General features: G+C 38.5%; 1 protein-coding gene across 2 annotated transcripts in view; it reads left to right on the top strand.

Moving 5' to 3' along the window:
* The window catches only part of lamc3 (laminin, gamma 3), a 230,736-nt gene that overhangs the window by 99,296 nt on the left and 106,156 nt on the right, over window positions 1-25,284 (top strand). For both annotated transcript variants that reach the window (XR_007437948.1, XM_007259638.4), the window contains exons 6-9: window positions 2,393-2,510; window positions 6,924-7,022; window positions 8,189-8,325; window positions 9,204-9,323. Coding sequence is in view for 1 of the 2 variants with exons in the window: in XM_007259638.4 (XP_007259700.3) it covers window positions 2,393-2,510; window positions 6,924-7,022; window positions 8,189-8,325; window positions 9,204-9,323 (474 nt within the window). In the remaining variant the exon portion in view is untranslated. The remainder of the gene's footprint in view (window positions 1-2,392; window positions 2,511-6,923; window positions 7,023-8,188; window positions 8,326-9,203; window positions 9,324-25,284) is intronic.

The following is a 25,284-nucleotide window of genomic DNA, read 5'->3' as shown; positions in this document are numbered from 1 at the left end:
CAATATTAGCTAGCAGTTTGTCCCACATAGCTTGTTTTAACATGTTAATAAACATGTGGACTACAGTCCGATAATATTCACCTCTGAAGGACGAAAGAGCTAGTGCTAAGCGCGGTTAGCGGCTAATGCTAATACTGCTCCAGCAGTGCTAGCCGGGGTAAGCAGCAGGCTACAGGCCGATAATACATCTGAACGGTAAAAGAGTAGCGCTTAGCATGTTTAGCGCCTAATGCTAAGGCTGCTCCAGCCTCTGTGCCGGAGAACTAAACTGAAACTCCTGTATAACGCTGTAATTCAGCAGTGTGGCTTTACTGCTCCTTACAACCTGACTGGTAAAATTCATACATAAGGTGCAATGGATTATAAGGCGCACTGGCGATTTTAGGAAAAATTAAGGGATTTTAATTGCATCTTAAAGAGACACCACTCTGTAACTTTAAGTGGTCTGCAACTTTGTTGCTAAATTGCAACACCAGTTTTCAATAAGACACCTCACAGTTGAACTCTGGAATATATAAGGATTACATATATAAATATTATGATTTACGTTAAAAAAATGACAAAACACAATAACATTTAGTTACTCAGTTCCTTTTCACTGGACCTTAAAATGTGTATCTTAAAACTTTCAGAGGGCTCTACGGTTATAATTCTGAGGTCCTGGACTCCTGGGAAGCCCTGTATTTCAGACCTTGACTGGAGTGGCACTGAAACCTACCCCTGAAATCTAATTGGTCCCCTAGGGTGCCAACTCAAACTGTGGTTAAAATAATGCTAATCTGCATGTGAAACCTGCAAAAAAAATTGCTGGAAAAACAGCACTCTACACTAATAAGTGTCCTTGGAAAAGATTGCTAACACTGTTCACTGTCCTGTGTACCGGTAATATAAATCGAGTGCAGAGGTGGAAAAAGTACTGAAAAACTTTAATTAAGTAAAAGCTTTGCTTTGCTAAAATTCTACTTGAGTAAAAGTAAAAGTACCCATCTAAAAATTAATCGAGTAAAAGTAAAAAAGGACTTCATTTAAAATGTACTTTAAGTAAAGGTTACATAGTTACTTTTAAATTATTTGATGTAAGAAAAGTAAAACAAATCATAAATTAAATCGTTTTAATGAACTATTATTCCACATAATAATTTAGGCCTTTCAGGCAGTATTTGTTCAGACCACCCCATAAAACGTTTTGAAGAACAAGTGGCATAGGTTTCTAGGATCCATTTTTTTTCTTTACTGTTAAAAACTTATGGTCATATAGGTGACTATAAACAGTATTTTTATAGTTTTACAGGTCATTGTTATATTTTAACTTCCAATTGCTTTGCTTTAACTGCTATTTACATGTTTTTTTTATAATTCAAGCAGATTGTTTAATGATAAAAATACTCGCCACCTCACATGCTTTCGCAGGTTTGATGTGGAAGTTTTGAAAGCTGACAGCTCTGTCCGGCAGGGGATAGGCATTTTGTATAGCATGAGGACGTTATTGCCTTGTTATTCCACGCTCGAGCATCCACGCCAATTTTTATTTTTTTTTTTTAATTCAGACAATTGTTTTTTTTTTCCAGCATTTTATTTTTTACTCAGTAACGGGGAGTTTTCCAATGTAGCGAAGCGAATTACTTGTGTAAAAATGTACTGGAGTAAAAGTAAAATTACCCTTTTTTAAAACTACTTTAAAAAAGACAAATTACTCATAAAATCTACTCAATTACAGTAACTTGAGTAAATGTAATTCATTACTTTCCACCTCTGATCGAGTGTAAGTTGCTCTGAATAAGAGTGTCAGCCACATCGTACTCAAGTGATGTCAATATAGATTGTAACTTAAATGTAATTCATTGCATACTTTACTATGTCATTAATTATATATTATAACAGCAAAACAAAAGCAATATAAATCAGGTCTACTAAGGGTTAACCTCCGCCGGCGCAAACCGTGATTTAACAACACGCAGTCCCGCGACGACTCAAGCAATCCATCTCGAATCTGCGGCCTGCCACGTACAGTCCTGTTCCGTTCCATCAATATTTTACAAATTAGAAACTGTTTTTTCATAATTGCTGTCTGATCCCTATACGCCAGACCTGCGCTGTTATTTTCAAAACGCTCCGCCGAGGCTCTCTCTTACGAGACTGCACCTTTTTAGACGCAAAAGCAATTAAAGAAATCTCAGCTTGCTGGCTGCAGGCTATCCGAATAAAATTCAGCAAAAAGGGCACAGAGTCTGTGAATATTCATCCTGGTGTGTCTGTGATGCAATTGGAGCCATGGATGAGCTCATTAAGAAGCAGAAGACTGAAAAGTAAATTGAAAAGCCTCTCTCTCTCTCTCTCCCCCTCTCCCTCTTTCTCTACCTCTCGCTCTCTCTCTCTTTATCTCCCTCTCCAGGATCAGCGAGCTTGCAGTGTGACGAAGAGGGTGTGTGTGCATGCAGGCCAAGTGTGATGGGGCTAAAGTGTGATGTCTGCAAAGCTGGCTTCCACTCCCTCAGCCCAGGGGGTTGCAGGTAATGAGAGAGAGAGCGAGAGAGAAAGAGAGAGAGAGAGAGAGAGAGAGAGAGAGAGAGAGAGAGAGAGAGAGACAAAGAGAGAGAACATAAAATGTGAAATATAGTAAGAAAAACAAGCAACCACTTTAACCTTTTCAGTGATTGATAGCTACAGTCATTTGTTTTTTTTAGTTTATAGGCCAGATTAATAAAACTAATTCATAAAGTTGAGGTTTTGATTCTCAGTGCATTGCTGTTCTTTTACTAGGTCTGAGAGCCAAAATGGCATGAAAACCTGAGAATCAGAGCCTTAAATTGTCTTAAAATAAGTAAATGTACTTTATACATATTTCGCTGTCAGTATACACAGTATATTACACATGTTTCAGTTGTAATATACACAGATGAGACAAAACATTACCACATCATAACTACACTGCTGTAAAATTTAACATTAGCTTCATTGGCCCTTAAATAGAACCCTGTGGGGCTCCGCAAAGCATGCTAAACCAAATACAGTTATTAACAATTGTAAGAATTAGGATTCAGATTAAATATGCAGTAATAAAGCTAGGGTATGGTGGATTTGGGTATATCTTGAGAGTCGAAACACTGGAGTATAAGTAAACGATGCTCACATACCTGGCTATTTAAGTAATATAAAGTAAAACGGGACTCTTGTGAACTCATTGCATGGGAAGTCCGAGGCTACGTTCACATTACAAGCCACTCAAATCTGATTTGTTTTTCTCAGATCTGGTTTAGCTATCTTGACGGTTCACATTCACAAATGTACGTGACCTGTATCTGTGTGCAATGTGAACAAATCTGTCTCAAAAATGCCTCACATGCTCACATTGATACGTGTATAAACTTCGTCTTCTTCACCAACAACAAAAAACGTCATATTTGAGAGACGACTCGTAGCTTTATAAAGGGAAATGGATGCGTTTGTTAGCAGCTTATATGTGGAGCATCTTTTGCTGGAGTGGAGAAACAGTAAACAGCTGGTCTGAAGCTCATGCTCAGGTAGAGGAGGTATAAAAAGAGCAGGCAGTTTGCTTTTGCTGTTTTTGCAGCTATAGCTGCACAGCTGCACCAAGAGATAGAGTGTGGGTACGAGAGAGAAGCACGTAGAGCAGCGTAAAAGTAAAAGGACGCATGCATTCTGATTTAACCATTTACATTCATGTCCCATGTCCATGGATCGGATATGTATCCGATTTAGGGCCACATATGAAGATGACTCAAATCTGATTTGAAAAAATCAGAGTTGGCATGTTCACACAGCAATTAAAAAATCAGATCTGAGAAACATTGAGCAAAAAATCAGCCTGGTAATGTGAACGCAGCCTGAATGATCTGCAGCTGTTCTGAAAGGTCTCTCCAAGATGTATTAAACAAACAAAGGTCCCCCCAGTACAGCCGGAACACTAGTCTAGTAATAATTGTGAAATGGATTTTTGCATATTCTGTCCCACAAGGCAATCAGATTTCAGTGTAAATGCATGTGATTAAATGTAGATACAATATAAATGGGATAAAAGGGGTCAGTGTCAGCAATTAATTTTAGTTTTAGCACAATATAGTTATAGCACCACCTGACTGCTTTCACTTTTTATTTTTTACCAGTATATGGATGTACACACCCAGAAAAGTAATAATTGTATACTTTTCATGTTGCTTTTTATGCAAAATAAACTTACATTTTGTCATTTTTTTTAATTTACCTATTTGCAACATTATAAGTGGTCCTTTACATTGTGTTAATGATGAATGGTCCAATAGAAATGTTTCACAATTATCTAGAATAATAGATTTTACATGGACTTCCACTGAAAGTTAAGACAGAAAAGAAAGAAAGAAAGTGTCCTTCTTCTGTAATTCTGTCATTTTAAAGATACATTTTGAAGTCTTTTTTTAGACAGTGACAGCAAGCTTGTGTGTGTGTGTGTGTGCATGTGATTGAAAAGACTTCCATACAAAATGACACAAAGAACAGCACAGTGCAGGAGAAGAATATAGGTTAAGGCTAAATACATCGAACAAATCAAAAAACAAACACACACTCTCCTGAGGCCCGTGCGAGTCAGTGTGTTGTGGTGTGAATTAGCTGGTTCAGTGGAGCGAAACAGAACAGGCCAAAATTGAGGAGTGGAGGAGAACGGGAGAGAGAGAGAGAGAGAGAGAGACAGACAAACAGCTTGGAGAAAAAGTGAGCAATGCAGGATAAAGAAAAATAAAAAGCGAAAGAAGAAGCAGCAGCACAGATATGATAATTGAATTATAGCTAATATAGCGGGCATGTTACAATACTGATGCTGGAATACATGATGCAACCAAACTGATTAAGAGGTCCTTCACCGTGTAGCAAGATAATGACCCAAAACACACATACAAAGGAGTTAATTGGTGGCAAGAAGGTTTTGGATTGGCCTAGTCAATCTTTAGGGTTAAACCCAAGAGAGCATCCATTTTACCCCTTCTAAAGAGGAGACTGAAGGGAGTAAACCTACGCCAAAACAAACAGCGACTGAAAAAGGCTGCTGTGAACAGCATCACAAAAGAAGATTGCACAAATTAATGATGTCAGGGAGTCACAGACTTAATGCAGTTATTGCAAACAAATATTAAGTTGCGACTAAATATGAAGTTGTATTCACTTTAATCTATTTTATAATGATCTGTTCCAATACTTTTGCTCACAAGAAAAATTAATGGGTTCAGTACATCTTTTGATGTCAGGGATAATGTCAATAAAGGGATTGGAAGGGAACATAAAGTGAACATAAAAGCTGTTTTTCAAGCTACTCAAAGTAGAAACAGTCTACTGAAAAGGGATTTAATGACTCACTTAAAAATCTATCTGCAGTCTAATAAGGTAAGCCCTGTACCAGTGGTCAGTTTATGTGACACAGACGTTTATGAACCAATATGTAACTAGTTTTCAGTAATAAATGAAAAAATGATCAGGATGTATCATCAGATATTAAGGAAACATGTTGAGTGAAAGCACTGACAGCTCTTGTCAGCAGGGCTTCAGCAGTACGTTCCTATTTTAAGTGTGCAGGCCGTCCCAGAGTTTTGTGTCAGTTTTGTCGTTTGACTCGTTCCACAACACTAACTCCACCTCCGAGGTTGCCAGCGCGTAACACTGCGCTACAGCGATCGTTCTGCAGCAAAGGAGCAGCTAGCAGGACTGGTTCAGTTAAACCTCAGCTGTTACACAGCTTAAAAAGCCTCAGCATGTCTCAAAAAAGCTCAGTGAACAAAGAAGGAATATAACAAGTATGAATATTGGCAGCAAATTTAAAGTTGGAGACTTAGAGCTCAAAAAGACTACTAGACCGACCCAGAGCTGCTACTTTTCTCCTGAACAGGTAAAGCTAACTTTCTAGCTAATTTAGTCAGGTAATTTATCACCACCACCAGGTTAGCTCACTAGGGGCTAGAGCTGTCTCTCCTGTGGGGCACAGCCCCGCCGACCGCAGCGTTTCCTTGCACGGGGCACAGCCCCGCCGACCGCGGTGCTTCCTCGTGTAAAATACAGTCAATATACCGCTAAATACGGATGATAGGAGAGTTTAGAATTGCTGCATTTCTCCTCTCGCTCGTACTCTAAATTCTCTGCCTCTCCTACTAGTCTAAACTTGGTATAGATTGTGTAGATTCAGCCTGCTGAATTTGGCAACCCGAGTACGCTTCGTGGCTGGGGAGGGGCGGGCAGGGCAGACTACTCTCTGTGATGTTTTGAAATTGGACCGCTGTAGCTATTTCACACGCTCGCTCTCAGTTCTTACAGAATGTAACTTTAACTTCTTACATTAAAAATTTATAAAAAGTTAAAGTTACATTACTCAAGTTTCAAGAAACGTGCTCTATAGAGATAAAAGCTGGTCTCCTTGGGAGTCCTTGGGAGTATCATAATTATATCTGGATAAAACCAAACAACATAAAACCACACCTTAAAAGTGTGAACATACCCAAGATGCATTTAAAACAGATACAGCTCTGATTACTCAAACCACTTTAGGAGGTGGTCTGAGATGCGAATATAAGATAATGGAATAAGAATGTGTATGATTTACTAAAAAATGAATTACACTAGCATATTTTATATTTAACAGTTACACAATAGTGTCTGATACACTCATGCTAGCATTACACACTTTCATGCAACTGCTGTGTTGGGGGGTCACTGCTGTTCAGTTGATGGATGAGGTAGAGAGGCCAGATAAATTGTGCAACATCAGATAGAGTATGGTTAGCTTTCAACACACCTCTGTGGTTAGATTTTGAATCACATGGATTGAAAAATACAGCCCTTTGTGTGTGCGGGTGCATGTGTGTCCGAGTACATGTGTGTTTTCTCTGTTCCTAATATGTTTGTGTGTGTGTGTGTGTTGTGTTTGATGGAATACACACATGTAGGCTGTGTAAGTGTGATGAAAGGGGCAGTGTTGGTGTGTGCTCTACTGAAGATGGAAGATGCAACTGCAAGCTCAGTGTGGAGGGAAACTCCTGCGACAGGTAACCTTTCCACACACATTGGTAGTGTTTTTCTCTATGTAATGTCATTTTGTTATTTCTTCAGTATTTCTTTTTTTATAAATCTTACTTTTCCAATCACTTTTTAAATGTAGCCAAAACTATAGATATACATTTGTTACGATTTGTCATGTTTATTATTATGAGAATAAGACATAGATTAATTTTAATCTGATACATGGTCCATTGAAATGCTGTATTCAAGACCGGTAAAACTGAGTCGCAGTAAAGACCAAGATTGGGACACACTGAACCTGAGTCAGGACCAAGTCTAGGAAACAAGATTAGTACAGATTAGGATGTTTTACGTAAAAAACATAAAAAGTGTATAATTTATTATACATTCATTATTATTCATGGTACCTAATACATATTGATAAATGATGTATTTCTATATATTTTGTTATTTATTTGTACACCGGTTCATACATCCTGATACACATAACACATAATACATTAGAGTACACACTGTAAGCCCAGATAAGTTTAATTTACTTAAACAATTTGAGGAAATCGGTTGCCTTTAAAACGTTAAGTAATGGGCAATGAAAACTTAAGTTAGCATAACTTAGAACATCAAGTTATTACAACTAAAGGGGAAGTTGATTTAACTTTTTTGATTTTGTTATACTGTAAGACCAGATAAATTGAGTTCACTTACCTTTTTAAGGCAGCCGGTTTGCTCAATTTTTTTAAGTAATGGGGAATGAAAACTTGATTTATTTCTAAGGTAGCCCAGGGGGAATCACTACACACTGATGGTGAGTGTCTGTCAGAAAATTTTGGACACACCCAGTATGCAAATAGATTGTGACAGAAGCCAATGGAAAAGAAGCTCTTAATGGAAACAAACTAACCTCAGTTACTATAAGTTGGTTCAACTCAAAGATCTCAGTTTGAATGTATATATGTGCCCACAAATGTTTAACTAACTCAAAAATAGTTGAGTATTGTTTAGAAATATCCATTTTATGTAAAACAGACTCAAATCATTTGAGTTCAAACAACGTATAAGTTTACAGTGCACCTAACCCAAAGAACGCTACAAGACAGATTCCAAATGAGGTCAAGACGACGAGGCCATAACCACTTGTTTATGTATCTGTTTGTATACAGAATATGTATTCTGTGTGTGTGTTTGTGCTTAGGTGTAGGCCTGGATCATTCAACCTTCAGCAGGATAATCCAGATGGCTGTCAGACATGCTTCTGCTATGGCCACTCCCTCGCGTGCTCATCCTCCAGTCGTCATGTTGCGTTCAACATTACCTCCGATTTTCTTGAGGGTATTCTGACCTTTCCTACATCAGCATTAAAACACAACTATTCATTTGTAGATACATATAGATATGTATATCTAGATTCCACATTAGGAAAGAACAAATGATTAATAATTACTATTTAATTTTTTTATAATTTAATTTAATCTCCAGATGAATACAGATTCTTGCAAGCTAAATTAAAGGAGCTTTACCTTTAGTCAAGTCGTGACCCAAATTAATAATAAAATACAAGAGACCACTTAAAATGATGAGTTTCTTCATTTTTTCCAAATTGAAAAACTCTGGAATATAATAAGAGGAATAAGAGGAAGATGGATGATCACAAGCCATCAAACCAAGCTGAACTGCTTGAATTTTACACCAGGAGTGGCATAATGTTATCCAAAAGCAGTGTCTGGTGTCTGGTGGAGGAAAACATTGTGATTAAAAGCCAGGGTTATTCCACCAAATATTGAAACTTTCAGATCTGAAAGCTCTGCATCTTTTTTTGTTATTTCAGCCATTTCTCATTTTCTGCAAATAAATGCTCTAAATGACAATATTTTTATTTGGAATTAGGGAGTAATGTTGTCCGTAGTATATATATATATATATATATATATATATATATATATATATATATATATATATATATATATATATATATATATATATATATATATATATATATTTATATAAAATAAAATATGTATATATTTATATAGAATAAAACACAAATGTTTATTTTACTCAAACATAAACCTATAAATAGCAAAATCAGAGAAACTGATTCAGAAAGTGGTCTCTTATTTTTTTCCAGAGCTATATACATTGTTATGTTATTTAAGGACTTTTATTTAAATGCTGATCAGTGTTATTGTGTTATCGTGTTTGTCCCTAAGATCCTGACGGCTGGGTAGGTGAGTTCTCAGGACAGCAGCAGTCCCCCTTGCTGTGGAAAGAAGGTGAAGTGTACCTGCTTCCATACAGTGAGGAAGATGCTGGTTACTACAAAGCTCCAGGTAGGTTTAAACTGCAGATATTTTTTTTTTTTTTTATCTCTCTTGTATTGTTAAACATGGTCAAACATGGATAAGTTTGACATGGGATTATTACTGTCCTTATTTACAGATGAAGTTAATAGGGTTAAAATGTGTTAATTTTTACTGAAAAAGTTTACCACAAAGCTACTATACTATAGCCAGCTTGTGCTAGTCCAAGAAACCCTCTGAAACTAATCAAAATGAGGATATTATCCCAAAGGGCTAGCTTGGTCTCTCTGTCCTCTGCGACAAGAAACTTGGCCATTCTGACAGAGCTCCATTTATAGGGTAATTTAGCGTTACTGAGAGACACTTAGCCAAAGCATCTTGGGCCGATCACAGTAAGAGCAATCCTGTTACAGCGTGTCTTTATGATTCCCAGTCCAAAATGTGATCAAAGGACAGTCTATACATACTCTCTCTCCCACACCAACGCAGTCATGCTCACTCCGCTAAGCTATATGCCCTCTAATGCCAATGTCACACAGTCACATAAGGTCTTTTGCTTGTGCTTTAAAGCAGAATTTAATGCCAGAATATAAAGATGGCTACTTTCTCATATGGTCAGTGTGTGTATACACACTCCAACCCTCATCATAAACTTAGTAAAAAGGACTGTTTTCCATGCAAGTTTCCTGATTTCCTGCCCTAACCCTTAGAACCCCGTTGATGCATATTGTGTCAAAAATCACGCAATGTACTGTATATATAGCTTACTTACTCAGGAATGCGTCAAGGCACCATCATGATTCATGCATTGTGACAAACAGGGAACCCTATTGTTTCTAAAAATAGCACTGATCTCATGCTGAACTGAAGTGTTTTTGAGAAATCTATTGTAAAATACACCTAAAGAAAAGGCTTACTTTCATATTTTCATATTTCCATATATCCATGCATATGCTTTCAGTATGCCATTTATTATTATTAATTATTTAATATTATTATTTTCACTCTAGAACAATAGTACGTTTCCCCAAAAAAAAGAAAACTAACCAAAAAACATAGAATCCTTCTCAAACAACAGTTTATATAGTTATACATTATACTATTTCATATTTTTATATGGCCAGACCAGCTTTTATCATTATTTTAAACACACACATTGATCTAGCATTTTTAACAGCACTCTCCAAATGATTCAGTAATCTTATTCCTTGAATTACAGTACACCGCTCCTTCAGACAGATTGGCCCAAATTACTCAAACTTTTAGTCTGCTATGACTACAAAGCAATCTGCATCCTAGAGGTGGGAATATCAAGAAAAATAAATCTGCCTGGTGCTGCCATGTAATGAACTTTCAAAATCCTTATACTTTCAACTAATAAACACTCTAATCTATTACTGGGAAAAAAAACTCTTATAAAAAGTGAAAAGGGGAACTGACAAAAACTGAGAAAAAAACACACTAAAATAGAATGGGGTTAATTAATTGATTTTGGCAAGTAATTGTTGATTTTTAGTAGCAGTAGTTTACTTGTTATAAACGTTTAACAACAGCTATTTTTATTTTCTCCCTCTTTTTCTTTTTACTTTTATACATTTTACTAGAGAAAATAAATAAAATATGAAAAAATGTGTGTTTTTAAATACATGACTAGCACCTTTATTAACACCACCTTCTTGTTTCTACATTGCCCAATTTATCAGCTCCACTGAGCGTACAGGAGCACATTGTAGTTACAGATATAATTACAGACTCTGCATTCTGTTTCCCTGCATACTTTATTATTCTCCTTTCACCCTGTTCTTAAGTGGTCAGTAAGGCAATTTCAAGGCATTTGGTGACCCCAAGCAAAATGCACCTCTACCTCTCCACCCCTGGACTATAACAAAAATACCTACACCTCAGCACCCCACCACAACCTGCTAGCCCAAAGCCTACAGGAACCACAGCATAGACACTCTTCTCTCTTGCTGTCTTGTTTGTTTCTTCTTTCTTTTCTGGCTTCCTGATGGATAACTCAGGTTTGTGATTGCTGCAGATTCATATTTTGCCGGCTGCAGGAATCACAAACCTGGCTGGCTGGATTTTGTCAGCAAATAGTGGGAGGGGGCGCTCCATGAGGGGGATTCTGATAACAGTGTTGTTGGACTTTCCTGCATTGACCATCACATAATTTAAATGGGAGCTTACACAGTTTGTTGTTAGAATTAAGTCATAACCAGTCATTGCCTGGTGGCCTCAGGCAATTGATTAGTTTGCTTTGCTTGTTGCAACATGCCTCATGATCGGGACCCCCCGGACCACCACAGAGCATGTATTATTTGGGGTGGTGGATTAAACACATGAGAGTTAATTCTGTTCAATCTAACTTATTTGGTTTGTTCAGTCAGTGTAGTCTGTACTAAATATTTGTTTTATATTAATTAGGGCATGTACCAAGTTGTTTAACTTTGTCCACTCGGTTCAGAAGACACACTTACACTGTAAAACCCGATAAGTTGACTAAACTCAAAACTTTTGTTGTAACCGATTACCTAATAAATTTTAAGTTCATGTAATATAATTTTTAAGTACAGTGAACTTAACAAATACATATACATACATATTTAAAATAATATTTTACTGAACTTGTATTTAGTCTTCTTTTTGGTTTCATTCAACTATTTTTTTAATACTCATAGAAAAGTAGATGAAAGAAAACAGTAAATAATTAAAAGTACTGAGAGCACAGTGAGAACAAAGAGTTACTGCAGCTCAGTAAATGATGCTGTTCTACAACCTACAACACCAAGAGGTCCAGTTTTTAATCATAATATGTGATCTATAAGTTTACCTAAGGTAGCCCTGGGTGAATCACTACACACTGATGGTGAGTGTCAGAAACTGTTGGACACACCCAGTATGCAAATAGATTGTGACAGAAGCCAATGGAAAAGAAGTTGTTAATGGCAACAGACTAAACTCAGTTATTATAAGTTGATTCAACTCAATTTCAGTTTAAGTGTCCACAAATGTTAAACTAACTCAAAATAGTTGAGTATTGTTTAGAAATCTCTAATTTTATGTAAAACAGACTCAAATCATTGGAGTTCAAACAACTTCTGGGTTTACAGTGTATCTTTACTGCTGGGGCTAATTATTTTATAGGCTTATGGGATTGAATAGTGTCCAGTGTTCACACACTTCTGGTTTTCAATTATGGGATTGAATCCTGTGTTTGCACATTTGCGTGGCAGCCAATCACTTTCCAGCAAACTTTTCAAGAATATTATCATTGCAGTACATTGCATGGGACAGGATCTAGGATTATGCAGGATATACATGTTGGTCCTCCTGCAATAAATGTGGATATGGCCCAAAAAAATATATCTTTGATTTTTTTTACAATTTCAGTTATCTCCCCTCTACTAAAAATATTTTTATTTTAAGTAGGGGGGAAATAATCTATTATAATCTGACAAATCGATTATAATCTGACATATGACAAAGATTACCTGTAAAAACAAAATGTGTTTAGTGTTCAGACGCTTTGGGTTGAGTCGACTCATTGAGTGAATCAATGATTTAAAACATTGTTTACAAGCTCATGCGTTCATGTTACACGCTGAGGGACACTGAATTATACTTCAGAACATGGGTCTGTGACTGAAAAATGAGAAATAATGGACTAAACAAGTCACAGAAGAAACTTTGAAAGAGTGATTAGAATTGTTTCCACAATTAATCACAGATTCTCACCGGAGAGTGAGGACGCTGCATATATGCTTTATCCCACCAAGTGTTTGTGTCTAAAGTGCTTGAACTGTTTTTGGTACGAGCTTTGTCCTCTGTGGAATTAAAATATGTACACACTAGTCTATGGGAGGCGCTGGTAGCCAAGGTAAGAAGGATAAACACTTCAGAAATGAGGAGCGTTTTCAGATATTTTTAGATTAAAAAGATAAAATGTTTGTATGTAAAATAGCAATTACTCCATTTTGAAAATCGCATTAAAACTGTTATTCAAATTAACCAAATTAATTGTGAAAATTGTCCAGCACTACATACACCTGTAGCCTGTATACCGGACAATGCATTTTAATGGGATAAACATCACAATAAAGAAAAATGTGATCACACTTCCACACGTGAAGGCAGTGAGTCATTTTAAAGGCACAGTAGCATAAGCAGAGGCCTCTTTGCAGCATCACTTTACAGTACGCTTTATGGTGTGTGATTGTGTGTATTTGTGTGTGTGTGTGTGTGTGTGTGCTTATCGCATGGCGCAAGGCTTGTTTGTGTTGTTCTGGCCGCCTGTGTTTAAAAAGGGAGATCTATTGCTCCCTCGCTGCTTTAATGATCTCATTTTCTCTCCTCCCCTTGCTCCTTTTTTCTCCTGACACTCGTGTCTCCTTGCTTGTGTTGCCATGCTTTACAGATTAGACTATCGCCGCCCTGACAGCAGGACTTTTATCCTTTTTCTTGTTTTCACTTTTTTTCGTTTTATACTATTTTCTAATTTGCGTGCTTTTTTTCTCCATTGCTGTTGGTAATCCTCCTTACACAGCTGTGGTTTCTTCTAGGGGAAGATAATGTGAGCCAAGACAGAGAAAGAGAGAGAGAGAGAAAGAGAGGGAGAGAGAGACAAAACAGAGAGAGGGAGAGAGAGATGGCAGAAAGCAAGCAAATACGCTTCCCTCTGATACTCACTAATCTATTTGTCACCTATTTGGGTCGAGTTCCAGGGACGGAGGCTGCCTCACTTATTGAAAAAAGTTTGTGTATGTGTGTGTGAGATAAATTGTGTGTGTATGAATGTTTTTTTCAGGGCAAACGTCCTAAAAGGAAGAAAAGCAAACGTTTTCTACAATCAGTCAAAAACTGTTCCCACAATCTGCTCTGCAAGAATTCTACGCTCACATCATTCGTTTCTTATCGGCCCTCTAGATTTTTTTGCTCCTGAGCGTCCCCTACAGAACTTTAGTTCGTAGTGTGAGCCACTGCTAAAGGACACGCTGTACACATGCATTTCTGGACAAGCTGAGAGAGATGTCTGTAGTGAATGAAGCATGTAAAAACTGATGTAGTTGAGTAATTTTACAGGATTTCATACAACTATCCTACTTCTCTTAGTCTGTTAATGCACCCTCCTTTAAAGTCTGTCATTTGGGCATTTTATGCCTTCAAATGTACAACAGAGACATGCCTAGAAGTCAGCGGTCCCTAACTTACAGATACACTAAACAGACGTAGCCTCTGAGAACCCTTTATAGGCTTTATTATGCATTATTGTGGCAAGACCCAGTGTCCAATCAGACCACCTTAAGACAGAAATGTAATTAAGTCATACTATAACTGCATGACGAGTTTTGTAGCAATTAGAGATCTGTTATTTTGTGGGGTAATAAGTTTATTTAAACACTAGTGCACAACCAGCAAAGGAGCATGTAATGCACACAGTTGTCTGTTTTGGGATTTTATTTATTTATTTATTATTAACTGAATCAGTCCTGGACACCATGACCTATGCTAAGGAATCCTAGAGGACATTCTGGAGCCCACTTTTACAATGCATGGAATACAATGGAACATGAAACTGTTCCTTATTTTAGAGTTAGCAGATCCCTTTTTTCACTAAAAGTTGTAGGTGCCTGTACTTCCTGATATTTGCCCCCAAAATTTCCAATGTCTTGCGCGGTGGCCACATCCTCACCCCGCACAGGACAGATAAACCAAGCAATTGCCTGGGGCCCCCAGACAATGACTGGTTATGAACATAAAGCAATTACAAACTGTGTAAAAGGCCATTTAAATTCTGTGATAGTCAATGCAGGAAAGTAAAAAAAATAGGCAGTAGAATATAACCAGACTGGAACATGTTCAGCAGTATCCATGTGCACCAACTGTTCAATAAAGCTATTGACTAACTAACTTTAGTTTTACTTTCAAATAATGGAAACAACATGTCAAAACCTCAACCTATCCTTGATACTTGACAATATTTGATTTATTTTACATGTCCATACTCATCTTTAACTGAACTGTGTATATATTGTATATGGTTATATTTGTAGCTCTGCTCTGTCTGAACTGTTACATGTGGCGGAGCAAAAGAGACGAGGTGCTGTGCGTTTTACCTCAATCTTGGCTGGGGTGGGGTCCATTTTGCTTGGGGCCCCTAAATGCCTTAAACGGCCCTCATTGACCGACATGTGGAGCTTTTAGTGTTTTTTGTGAAAACTGCAACTGAGGTTAAGTGAGGCGCTCACGTGTGTGCTCTGCATAGGCCGGTGCCATATTACAAATTATTTTACACATTTTAACTTTATTTATGATGATAGTGTGTTTTGTTATTTAAGCAATAGAACACGAGAGGGAGTGTGCTATCACGAATAACACACAACCTCGAGTGTTCTATTGCTTTTATACAACTTTTTTTTTTTTTTTACAAAATGAATAAAGAAAATAAGTCAAAGAACTTTAAGAAATTAAGAATGAATATGCTTTAATATGGACTGTGCCTTCCGCCAAAAAGTAGTTCCACAACAACTTTAACAGAACTGAAACTTAACTTTACGGTGTAATGATTTATACAGACTAACACCACAAAAGTTAGCTTGAAAGCAAAATTGGGAATAAGCAAAAATGGTAAATGTTAGGACCGTGAAATAACGCTGAAACTCTCCTCTCCTGCTCTGTGGAGTCGTCTTCAGGTGAACGCTGCGCATTTTTGAGGATTTCTGCTTGTTTTGCTGGGTGGTGTTGGTTTTAGATAGCCGGCTGGACTGTGGTTAGGTTAGCGTAGCTTGCTTTAGCTCAGCATTAACTTAGCTTAGCCTATCCTGGCTGGTTAGCGTTCTGGCTGTCAGACGTCAGTAGCCGAGTGATTTTCCTTCCCTTTTTTCAACAAAAGATGAGCCAGCGCTCAACCACGGCAAGCGTGCCGTGGTTGAGAGCTAACCTGTGCTAAGCTTACACTGCTGCTGGTGCCGGTGGTTCAGAACTGTACTGTGTATATACGCCGTTACTCTGCAACGCGTCGGCGGAGTGATACAAGTTTAGTGTGAGAAGGCCGTGATGTTATCACAAACATCAGCACGGCTAGAACACTTCTCAATCAAATCAGATTGTGAGGTCGGAACTAACTGTTGTATAATTTGCTATATTGTTATCATGATGGCAAATCTTTATATAAAATATAAATAGCATTAAAAGCCTAGATCACAGACCATTTTCTTTAGCCCGACCCAACAGGGCCCTAAGAAAGGGGTGGGAGGTGTCAGCACGAGCCAGCCCGTGTTCAAGTTGGGCATCGGGTCAGGCTCGGGCTCGGGCAGAGAATCTAAACTCTAGTGTGTGTGTGTGTGTGTGTGTGTGTGTGTGTGCGCTCTGAATGGAGCAGCAGATGTTTCCTCACTTGAAAAGCCCTGCTGCTTGGATGCCGCCCTGGGCTTTTGACAACAGTAAGGGTGCCATGTCAATAGTGGGACAACAGGCAGAGAGACACCCAAGCGCCAAAGCCAAGTGTTCTGCTCATCCAATTTGCGTTCATGTGTGTGTGTCTATCTGTCTTTGTCCCTGGAGGTCTATGTGCTCCATGGTGAGAACAGAGTGGAACATTTATCACAGCTTTGAGGAGAAAAAAACAAAAAAAAACCTTCTGCACCCTTCCACACATGCACACTCTGAAGCTGGTCACAATCTGGCATGAAGTCAGTTCCACAGATGGAGGGAGGAAACGAGTCAGGGGTAGAGAAAGAGACGAGAGGGCTGAAAGAAGAAGAGTTGTTTTTTCATTACCCCATTTTCATTGAACCTCTAGCAGAACAATCTCAATGGTCAATCCAGAGACAGGGATAGATGTCTTCAACAGTAAGAACATCATTAAAAAAGGTGCTGTGATTCATGACCCACATTTAAGTGATTCATACCATTCATTAGTGTGAGCATTTACAGTATGCACCCCAAGAGGCATCTGGGATGAACCATCACACAGTGGAAGCATGTCTTGTGGTCAGAAGAATTAGTATTCCAGATCTTTTTTGGAAGGAATTGATCCCCTTTGCTACCAACCGAAGTTATCCAGTGACCATTCAGACTCAGCAACTATCAAGAACAAGTCCAAAATCAAATGCAAAACCACATACTTCTCACTAGAGGTGGGCGATACCGGGATTTTGGTATTGATCCGATACCAAGTAAATGTAGGGCCAGTATTGCCAATATCGATACCACTACTGATACTTTTAATATGTAAGCTTCATAGATCCAAAGGATTCAAAAGACCTATGATAGAATTTTTGCCAAACATTGAATGTGACAACAAAATACTTTATCACAATTAACATTTTTGTTTAGAAACAACTGAACAGTAAAAAAGTTTGCCGTAACATTAGGAAAATATATATTTTTTTAAGGTAGAAAAGGTGAAACCATAATACAAAAATAAAATAAAAACTCTCCCCTCATTAGACATCTTTTCTACTTCTTTGTTTCTTTTTTTTCAAATAGAATTGTTCGTGGGTAAAAAAAAAATAGGGAATTTTCTTATTTTCAGTACAATTCAGTTTTTTTTTAAATAAACACAATGTAAAAAAACATTTCCATGCTGACTGATAGCGCAGTGCTACTCTCGAGTAAAGTTGAGTAAACATGAATCCGCATGCTCAGCAGTCATTGCGTGCGGGAGAGAAAAAAAGCTTTAGTATTGATCTTTTTACACGAGTAATGCTCAATATCGATATATCGATATTTGGATTGATTGGCCCACCTCTTCTTCTCACATTACATGGAAGCAGAATGGAAACATGGAAAATGTGTGTACACTCATGTCCTATGCCCCATAAAGAATGTGTGGAAAACATATCAACCAAAAAAAAAAAAGATGACCCCCTTAATGTTGCACATTACAAACATGTTACACAAATGTTACAAAACAACACCTGAAAAAAGGGTTGAATCCTTGAATCCTTGAGAAGGATCGTCAATATTACAAAGTGGTTAATGCAGTGTTTTCTGGGGACGGTCAGTTTAGCTCACAGGAAGTGATGTAAGAACAATTTTTTTTTAAGCTGTGTCTGATTCTGTGAATACTGATAGCTTATTGTTATGTTACAAAAGTGTGGTGGTCTCAAAAAGTGGAGTGTTCAGGTAAATTTCTGCTGTATTGCTATCTTGGCAATGGAAAACACAGGTGTGCCACTTAATGAAAACAACCTAAGCGGACGTCAGCGGTCAGACGTTCAAAGCTATCTTGGCAGTGACTTCTCAAGACAGGGGCATGCCCAATGCACATAGCTGTTCCATAGAAATAAGAGTCTTCCAGAATCAGAGCACAGCTGGCTCTTATGCCAAAAACACACCTGTGATTAATTAAGAAAATATGTGTTTCGAGCCACGCAAGGCATACTGACACGCGCTAAATCAAGCTGCACTGTGCACAGTTCACCACTCACCTGAAGATCTCCACCTTAGGGCCCTTAGTGTTACTCAGAGAATCCACTCTGAGAAATGCTCCTGAAATATTAGAAAATATTAGATTTGTAAAAAAAAATTATTGTATGCCTGAAAGAGTTTAGCAGATTTGCAACACGGGGTAAAGAATGAGACCAGACAGCTCCAGTTGCTCAGTTCTGCAGCTTTATTTATGTGCAGGTGCTCTAACTGCTGAAGTAGAGTTGATTTAATTGAGTCTGGGAAAAAGTCAAAGCCTGAATTGATTGTCAAGTTTGGATACGGTTCAGCAAATGTCATCAGGCTTCATCACTTTGGTGGCAGTCGATTTCGGTGATGCGGAGAACGTCAGCACCTCTGTGCCACTGTGTTTGATCTTGAAAAACGGAGAGTGCCAGAAGTCAAGGGTCTCTCTCGCGCTGTCTTACACTCTTTTATCTTTCAGCCAGGCCTTTTCCACTGCCCTGTTTTATATTCTTTTACTCTGCTTTCCCCCGTTTTCTTTATCTCCATGGCATTTTCTGCATTCCTCCATTTAATCAGTGTTGGTTAGTGGCTTCTTCTTTTCCTGCCTTCTCAATTGTGGGTTTTCTGACACATATGGTAACTATCAAAAATGACAAAAGTCCACACAAACCACACAAAGTACTGTTTTCAGAATTGCAACATACTTTTCTCCATTTCTCTGGATGACAGAATATCACACTATGTTCAGGTCAGGTTTACACTGCAGGCAATAACCCATGGAAAGCCATAGACAGATTTATTATTTGTTTGGCATTTTCAAATCTGTTTTGGGCTCCTATATATGTCTCCTATCTGAACAGAGAGCTTGGTCCTATGAGGAATTGGGCTGAATGTAGTTTGATCTTCATGTATTAACAGAAATACTATTTCGGCTCAGATAAAAAATAAAGATAAAAAAATATATAATTTTATTACCTGAATCAAAACCTACCTAACAAAAGCTAAAGTTTTTCAGTTATTCTTCGAGTAGACAGGTTTTGTGTATTTGGCAAAACACCACCACCAGTGGACATGAACTACTTTCGTATATGTTGTAGATGATATTACTGGAACAGATTGGAATTAATGCACTATTCTAATACCTCATATCTCACAGCAACATTATCCAAATGAATTGATTAAATTGATGGGAAAATTGTAAAAAAAAAAACCTAAATATATAAGGTCTTCAGATGTTCCCTGTTAAAAGCAATTTTTTAATTACATTTTTTCCAATTTTCTCCCAATTTAGCTTGGCCCCTCTGACACATGTGATGTCAGACACCGCCTCTTTTAGAACTCCTGCTGATGTAAAATTGCAGAGCAGCACACTCGGTGGAAAGATCAGCGTCTCAGTTCCAATACATCAGCTCACAGATGTCTTGTGCTGATCGACATCACCCTAGGAGTGTTGAGGGGAAAAAGCGCCATCTACCCACCTGGAGAGAGCAAGGCTAATTGTGCTCTCTCAGGGCTCTGGCAGCTTATGGCAAGCTACATGAACAGGATTCGAACCAGGGATCTCCTGATCATAGTGGCATCGATTTAGACCGCTGGACCATGGGCCAGTGTAAAAGCAATGTTTTGTAAAGAGCTATGACATTTCAAATCAAATCAAATCAAATTTATTTGTATAGCGCTTTTTACAACTGGTGTTGGCACAAAGCAGCTTTACAGAAACATGATTACAGGACAAAGAATCAGGCAAAACATTAAACATAGAATATACATAATACAGAACCCCCAGTGAGCGCAGAGGCAAGGAAAAACTCCCTCAGAGCTGCAGGAGGAGGAAGAAACCTTTGGAGGACCAAGACTCACATTAAAGGGGGGACCATCCTACCACTGGTCAAATGGCTTTTAAATTAATTTTAAAAAGTCTTTCATACATCCACATAGGTTTTATATATTCAGGTGTATAGCAGCTCCACTAATGGCTTATAGAGTAAGATGGATGATGAGCAGCTGATCTGTGGTGGTGGATGGAGAAGAGCTGACTTCAGAAACTTCCAGTCTGGCCAGACAGAGGACATAAGAGCCTGAGGGTCCAACATCCATCGGTATCGGGTCAGACAGGTGGGCAGTCAGTAACTCGGAGGAAGGCAGAGAGATGGAATTAGTTTTGACTGGATTTATGTAAAACAGAGAATATAAAACATTATCAGAGTGTGGCAAATGACTCCGGCAGATCTAAATAAAACAGCCTAACTAAAGGCAGAGAGCCAGAAGGTAACATAGACATGGAGGCTCCCTGAAACACTGGCATCCACCCACTCCACCGTCCACAAACCTGAGTGACCGTGTGCAGTGGGAGAACAGCAGCACCAGCATCTCAGTTTACCATAATGTCCTCTGTCCATGAACCCCTGAATCTGCAGCCTTATCTAAAGGGAAAAACATTAAGTACCAAAAGCTAAACTAAACAAGTAAGTTTTCAGTCTAGACTTAAAGATTGAGACTGTGTCTGAGTCCCGAACATATTCGGGGAGATTATTCCAGAGTTGAGGCGCTTTATAAGAGAAAGCTCTTCCTCCTGCAGAGCTCCTCTGAATTTTAGGAACTACTAATAAACCAGCACCCTGAGATCTAAGTAATCGCGGTGGTTCATAACAGGAGATGAGGTCTTGTAAATACTCAGGAGCGAGCCCGTGTAGGGCTTTATACGTTAACAGGAGAATTTTATAGTCTATGCGGAATTTGACTGGAAGCCAGTGCAGTGCTGATAGTACTGGACTAATATGGTCAAATTTTCTCGTTTTAGTAAGGACCCTGGCTGCAGCATTTTGAACTAGCTGAAGTTTATTTAAGTTACTGCCGGAACATCCAGACAGTAGCGCATTACAATAATCTAGCCTTGAGGTAATAAAGGCATGTACTAATTTTTCTGCGTCATGCAGTGATAGGGCATTTCTTAGCTTGGCAATATTACGGAGGTGTAGAAAAGCTGTTCTAGTAACATTAGATATGTGTTTATCGAATGCTAGATCTGAATCTATAATAACTCCAAGGTTTTTAGCTGCTGAACCAGGGGTGGCTGAGAAGTCAGCCAGATTTAGCATTAAGTCTGATAATTTATTTCTAGCAGCTTTGGGGCCTAATAGGAGAACTTCTGTTTTATCACTATTTAATAGGAGGAAGTTGTGCGACATCCATGATTTTATCCATGATCTGTTTTGTTTTAGCCTCATTAGCTTTCTAGCAAAACCAAAGAAGTAAACTTGTCTTGGCTGACAGACTATATCTGAGGCATGGAAAAAGTGTGTAAACTCAGATTTTCCAAGTCCTCCAACTGTTGTTTTCATACGGTGGCACTGAGACTGAGTCTCCTTCTCTCAGCTCTCTGAATCACTGGAAACTAGTTTGAATAGTCTCAACCAGCGAGAGCCTCCCATGGCGGCCATTTGTTTTTCAAGTCAAGTTCTCGGCTTCTCCACAGGGGCTGAAGTTTTGCGCATGTTAAATCTCTGGGAGCCTGCGCCGGGGTGTTAGACCTGAACACAACGGGAGCCCCGCAGGTACACGACACCTTCCCCTCACTTTTGTCTCAGATGAATCATTGCCTCATCTCGGCAGGTGGAGCGATGGTACACAGAGTGAGAAAACCACACTCGCGCTAGGCGTTTAACAAGCCCGCAGGGTGTCTGGATGAGGACGTTTTGTAGTGTTTTGTCTCTGACAGGCTACAGCAAACACATTTTGGGACTTAATGCCAAGGCAAATAGAGGTTAATGAAGAACTCTCAGGGGCATTTGATCATCTGATTTGAGGGGCGTACAGTGATCTGATTTGTAGCCAGCTGGAGCTGTAGGCAGTCTCAGTTTCAGCCAAATACAAGGACATCCTAATCTGGAAGGGTTTTCAGTGAGTAATTTAGTCAGGACACTCAAACTGGTGGATCTTGCTGATGCTAATGTTGTCTGTATTAGGGGTGTAACGGTACAGAAAATTCACGGTTGGGTTCACACCTCAGAATAAACCCCACAGTGTGGTACGTTTTCGGTTCGGTTGCTGTAAAAAATAAAGAAGCTTGTCATTCTGTATAGCCTCACCATTATCAACTTCATAATAACAATGAATCTTCATAATAATCATGTTTTGTTTTTTGGGATGGAATGTTGTTGCTTTAAACCAGGGTTCTCTCCTACTGTCATCATGAGAAAGCTCTATCTTTTGGATCTTGTTGGAACAAACAAACAGTGAGTCTGATTGTGGAGCTTTATTAAGAACAAAAACAACACCATTATTTTAACTGATTAAACTACAATTTGTTTCCTAAGCATATTACTAAAAAGAGAGAGAGAGAGAGAGAGAGAGAGAAAGAAAGAGGGCACGCATGTAAACAGAGATTTATAAATACCCAGACTGTGCAAGTGCTCTATCAAAAAGTGACATGAGTAGAAGTATTGTTTGAGTAGAATTACTAAAGTATTCATTGCAAGTAGTTTATTGGAAAATGTACTATTTTAGTACTGAAAGTAAAAAAAAAAAACAGTACAGAGAGCCATGGAAATTTCATCTACCATTGTAGCAGTGATAATAATGTGGATTTAGAATAATTCCTAACATTTCTATAATCATAAGTAAGCAATAATACACGAGAGAGAGTGCAATAACGGTCGTAGGCACAAAGCGGCAAGCTGAGTGCCAATATTACACATTATAGCCCAAATCCTGAGTGTATTATTGTGATTATACCACAGTTTTATTATCGCTATTCATTGAGAGATTTTGAGTTAAAGGGGATGAGAAAATACGATGATCTGTTTGGTTATAAACACTCCGCGAGTTAAAATAGCTCCATTGCTGCTCTGTTTGTAGCTGCGCTGTTTGGCTTGTAAGCGCTGCATCGTTGCTAGGTTACACCTGTATGTGGCGGAGTAATACATGAAGAGCTTCGGTTTCAGTGCATTACCGGCTGATAACGGCACTCATAGAATGCCTCTCAAAGAATCGCATTGCAGTGTTGCAACTACATCGAAAATATGCAGTACAGATACAGCATTTTAGGTCTTAAGTACAGTTAAGAAAGTAGTTCTTCTTCATTAATATACATCTCTGGCTGTAAATGACCACCATAATTTAGAATTACATTAGGTCCTATGGGGTCGTGACTCCTAAAGAAAGGACAGGGTGAAAGGAGGATATAGATGATAGTAAAGTGCTTCTACAGTATATGCGCAGTAATGTAAATGTTATGGCTGAGTGTGTATGATGAGGATCAGTGTATATGATGTGATGAGAGCAATATAATCTAAACTCTGTGGTCATAAATATTAAGAAAATCCAAACCAGGGGCAGCCAGAAAAGTAGTGCCGGCTATAAAGGTCGATAATGCTAATTAGCAGTCTATTTGCTGACTAGCAGGAAGAGCGAGAAGAGTCTGATAAAAGGGACAATAACGCGCACAACTGAGTCTTCAAGCGAAGCCATTACCCTACTTTTATTAGCACTATAAAGGCAGTGCATTAGAACTAATGAAAAGCTGCAGTCTCTCAAAACTGCTCCATAGTTAACGTCTGGAGGAAGCTTATTACAGCCTGGATTTATACAAGAAATGATCATGAAATAAATACGACCCTACACTGTAAAATTCAAAGTGTCTCAGATGTAGCAAGTACAGAACACATGCTGCGGATGGAAATAGCTACTCTGCTGTATGTAATGTGTGTGTGTGTGTGTGTGTGTGTGGGTAAGAGGGAGCTTGCTCGCAGTGGGGGCTCTTTGAAGTCTTGTTAATGCTCTTTAATGAGGCAGGAGGAGATGAGAGGCGATTATACCCATCCTCTTAGACACACACACGCGCATGCATAGCACACACACACACACACACACACACACACACCAGGCGCAACTCCAACCCTCCTACTTGTCTGCAGAGCGAAGGATGTAGCCATCATGCCACCCTTCGCCCTTCAGTGAATCATGAGATTTAAACATCGTCACATCATATTTAGACAGTCTCTCTCTCTCTATTTCTCTCTGTTTTTCTTTTTTTCTCTCTCTCTCTCTTTTTCTCACACATATACACACACCAGGCAGTTCATCCTGTCATGGATTATCTTTAATCTTGGTCACCCAGGCTCACCATTTGAAGTAATGCTTGCATGGAAATGACTGGTGGGACCCGGCTCTTAGCAACTTAGCCTTACTTTCCCCCGAAGTTTTGTTCTCCAGCCAGAAATCAAGGACTGTGTTTGTAAAGTAATTATCAATAAAACTGTCAATAAAACTAAAATTGCTTAAACTGCTTAAGGAAGCCTGTGTTTGACATGTTGCTTTAGCTTTAAAGAAGTCAAGAAAATGGCATGTACCATGTCAGGTTTGACGCAGGGAGCAAGGAGAGGACGTGGAGAGCGAATGCAAAGGCAAGCAATTTTATATATATATAAAAAAAGAAGAAAACAAAGAACTAAATAAACAAAGCAAAAAAAAAACACTGGGGCCATAAAAACTGGAAAAAACAATGGAATACACAACCTGACTGACACATAAATGTACAAGAACTGGACGTAGGAAACAGGAAACACAGGACTATAAATACATACACAAGGCA

This window comes from Astyanax mexicanus, chromosome 1 (genome assembly GCF_023375975.1).
Source record: "Astyanax mexicanus isolate ESR-SI-001 chromosome 1, AstMex3_surface, whole genome shotgun sequence".
Lineage (NCBI taxonomy): Eukaryota > Metazoa > Chordata > Actinopteri > Characiformes > Acestrorhamphidae > Astyanax > Astyanax mexicanus.
The sequence above is the reverse complement of the archived record's forward strand: the minus strand, read 5'-3'. Positions and strand labels throughout refer to the sequence as shown.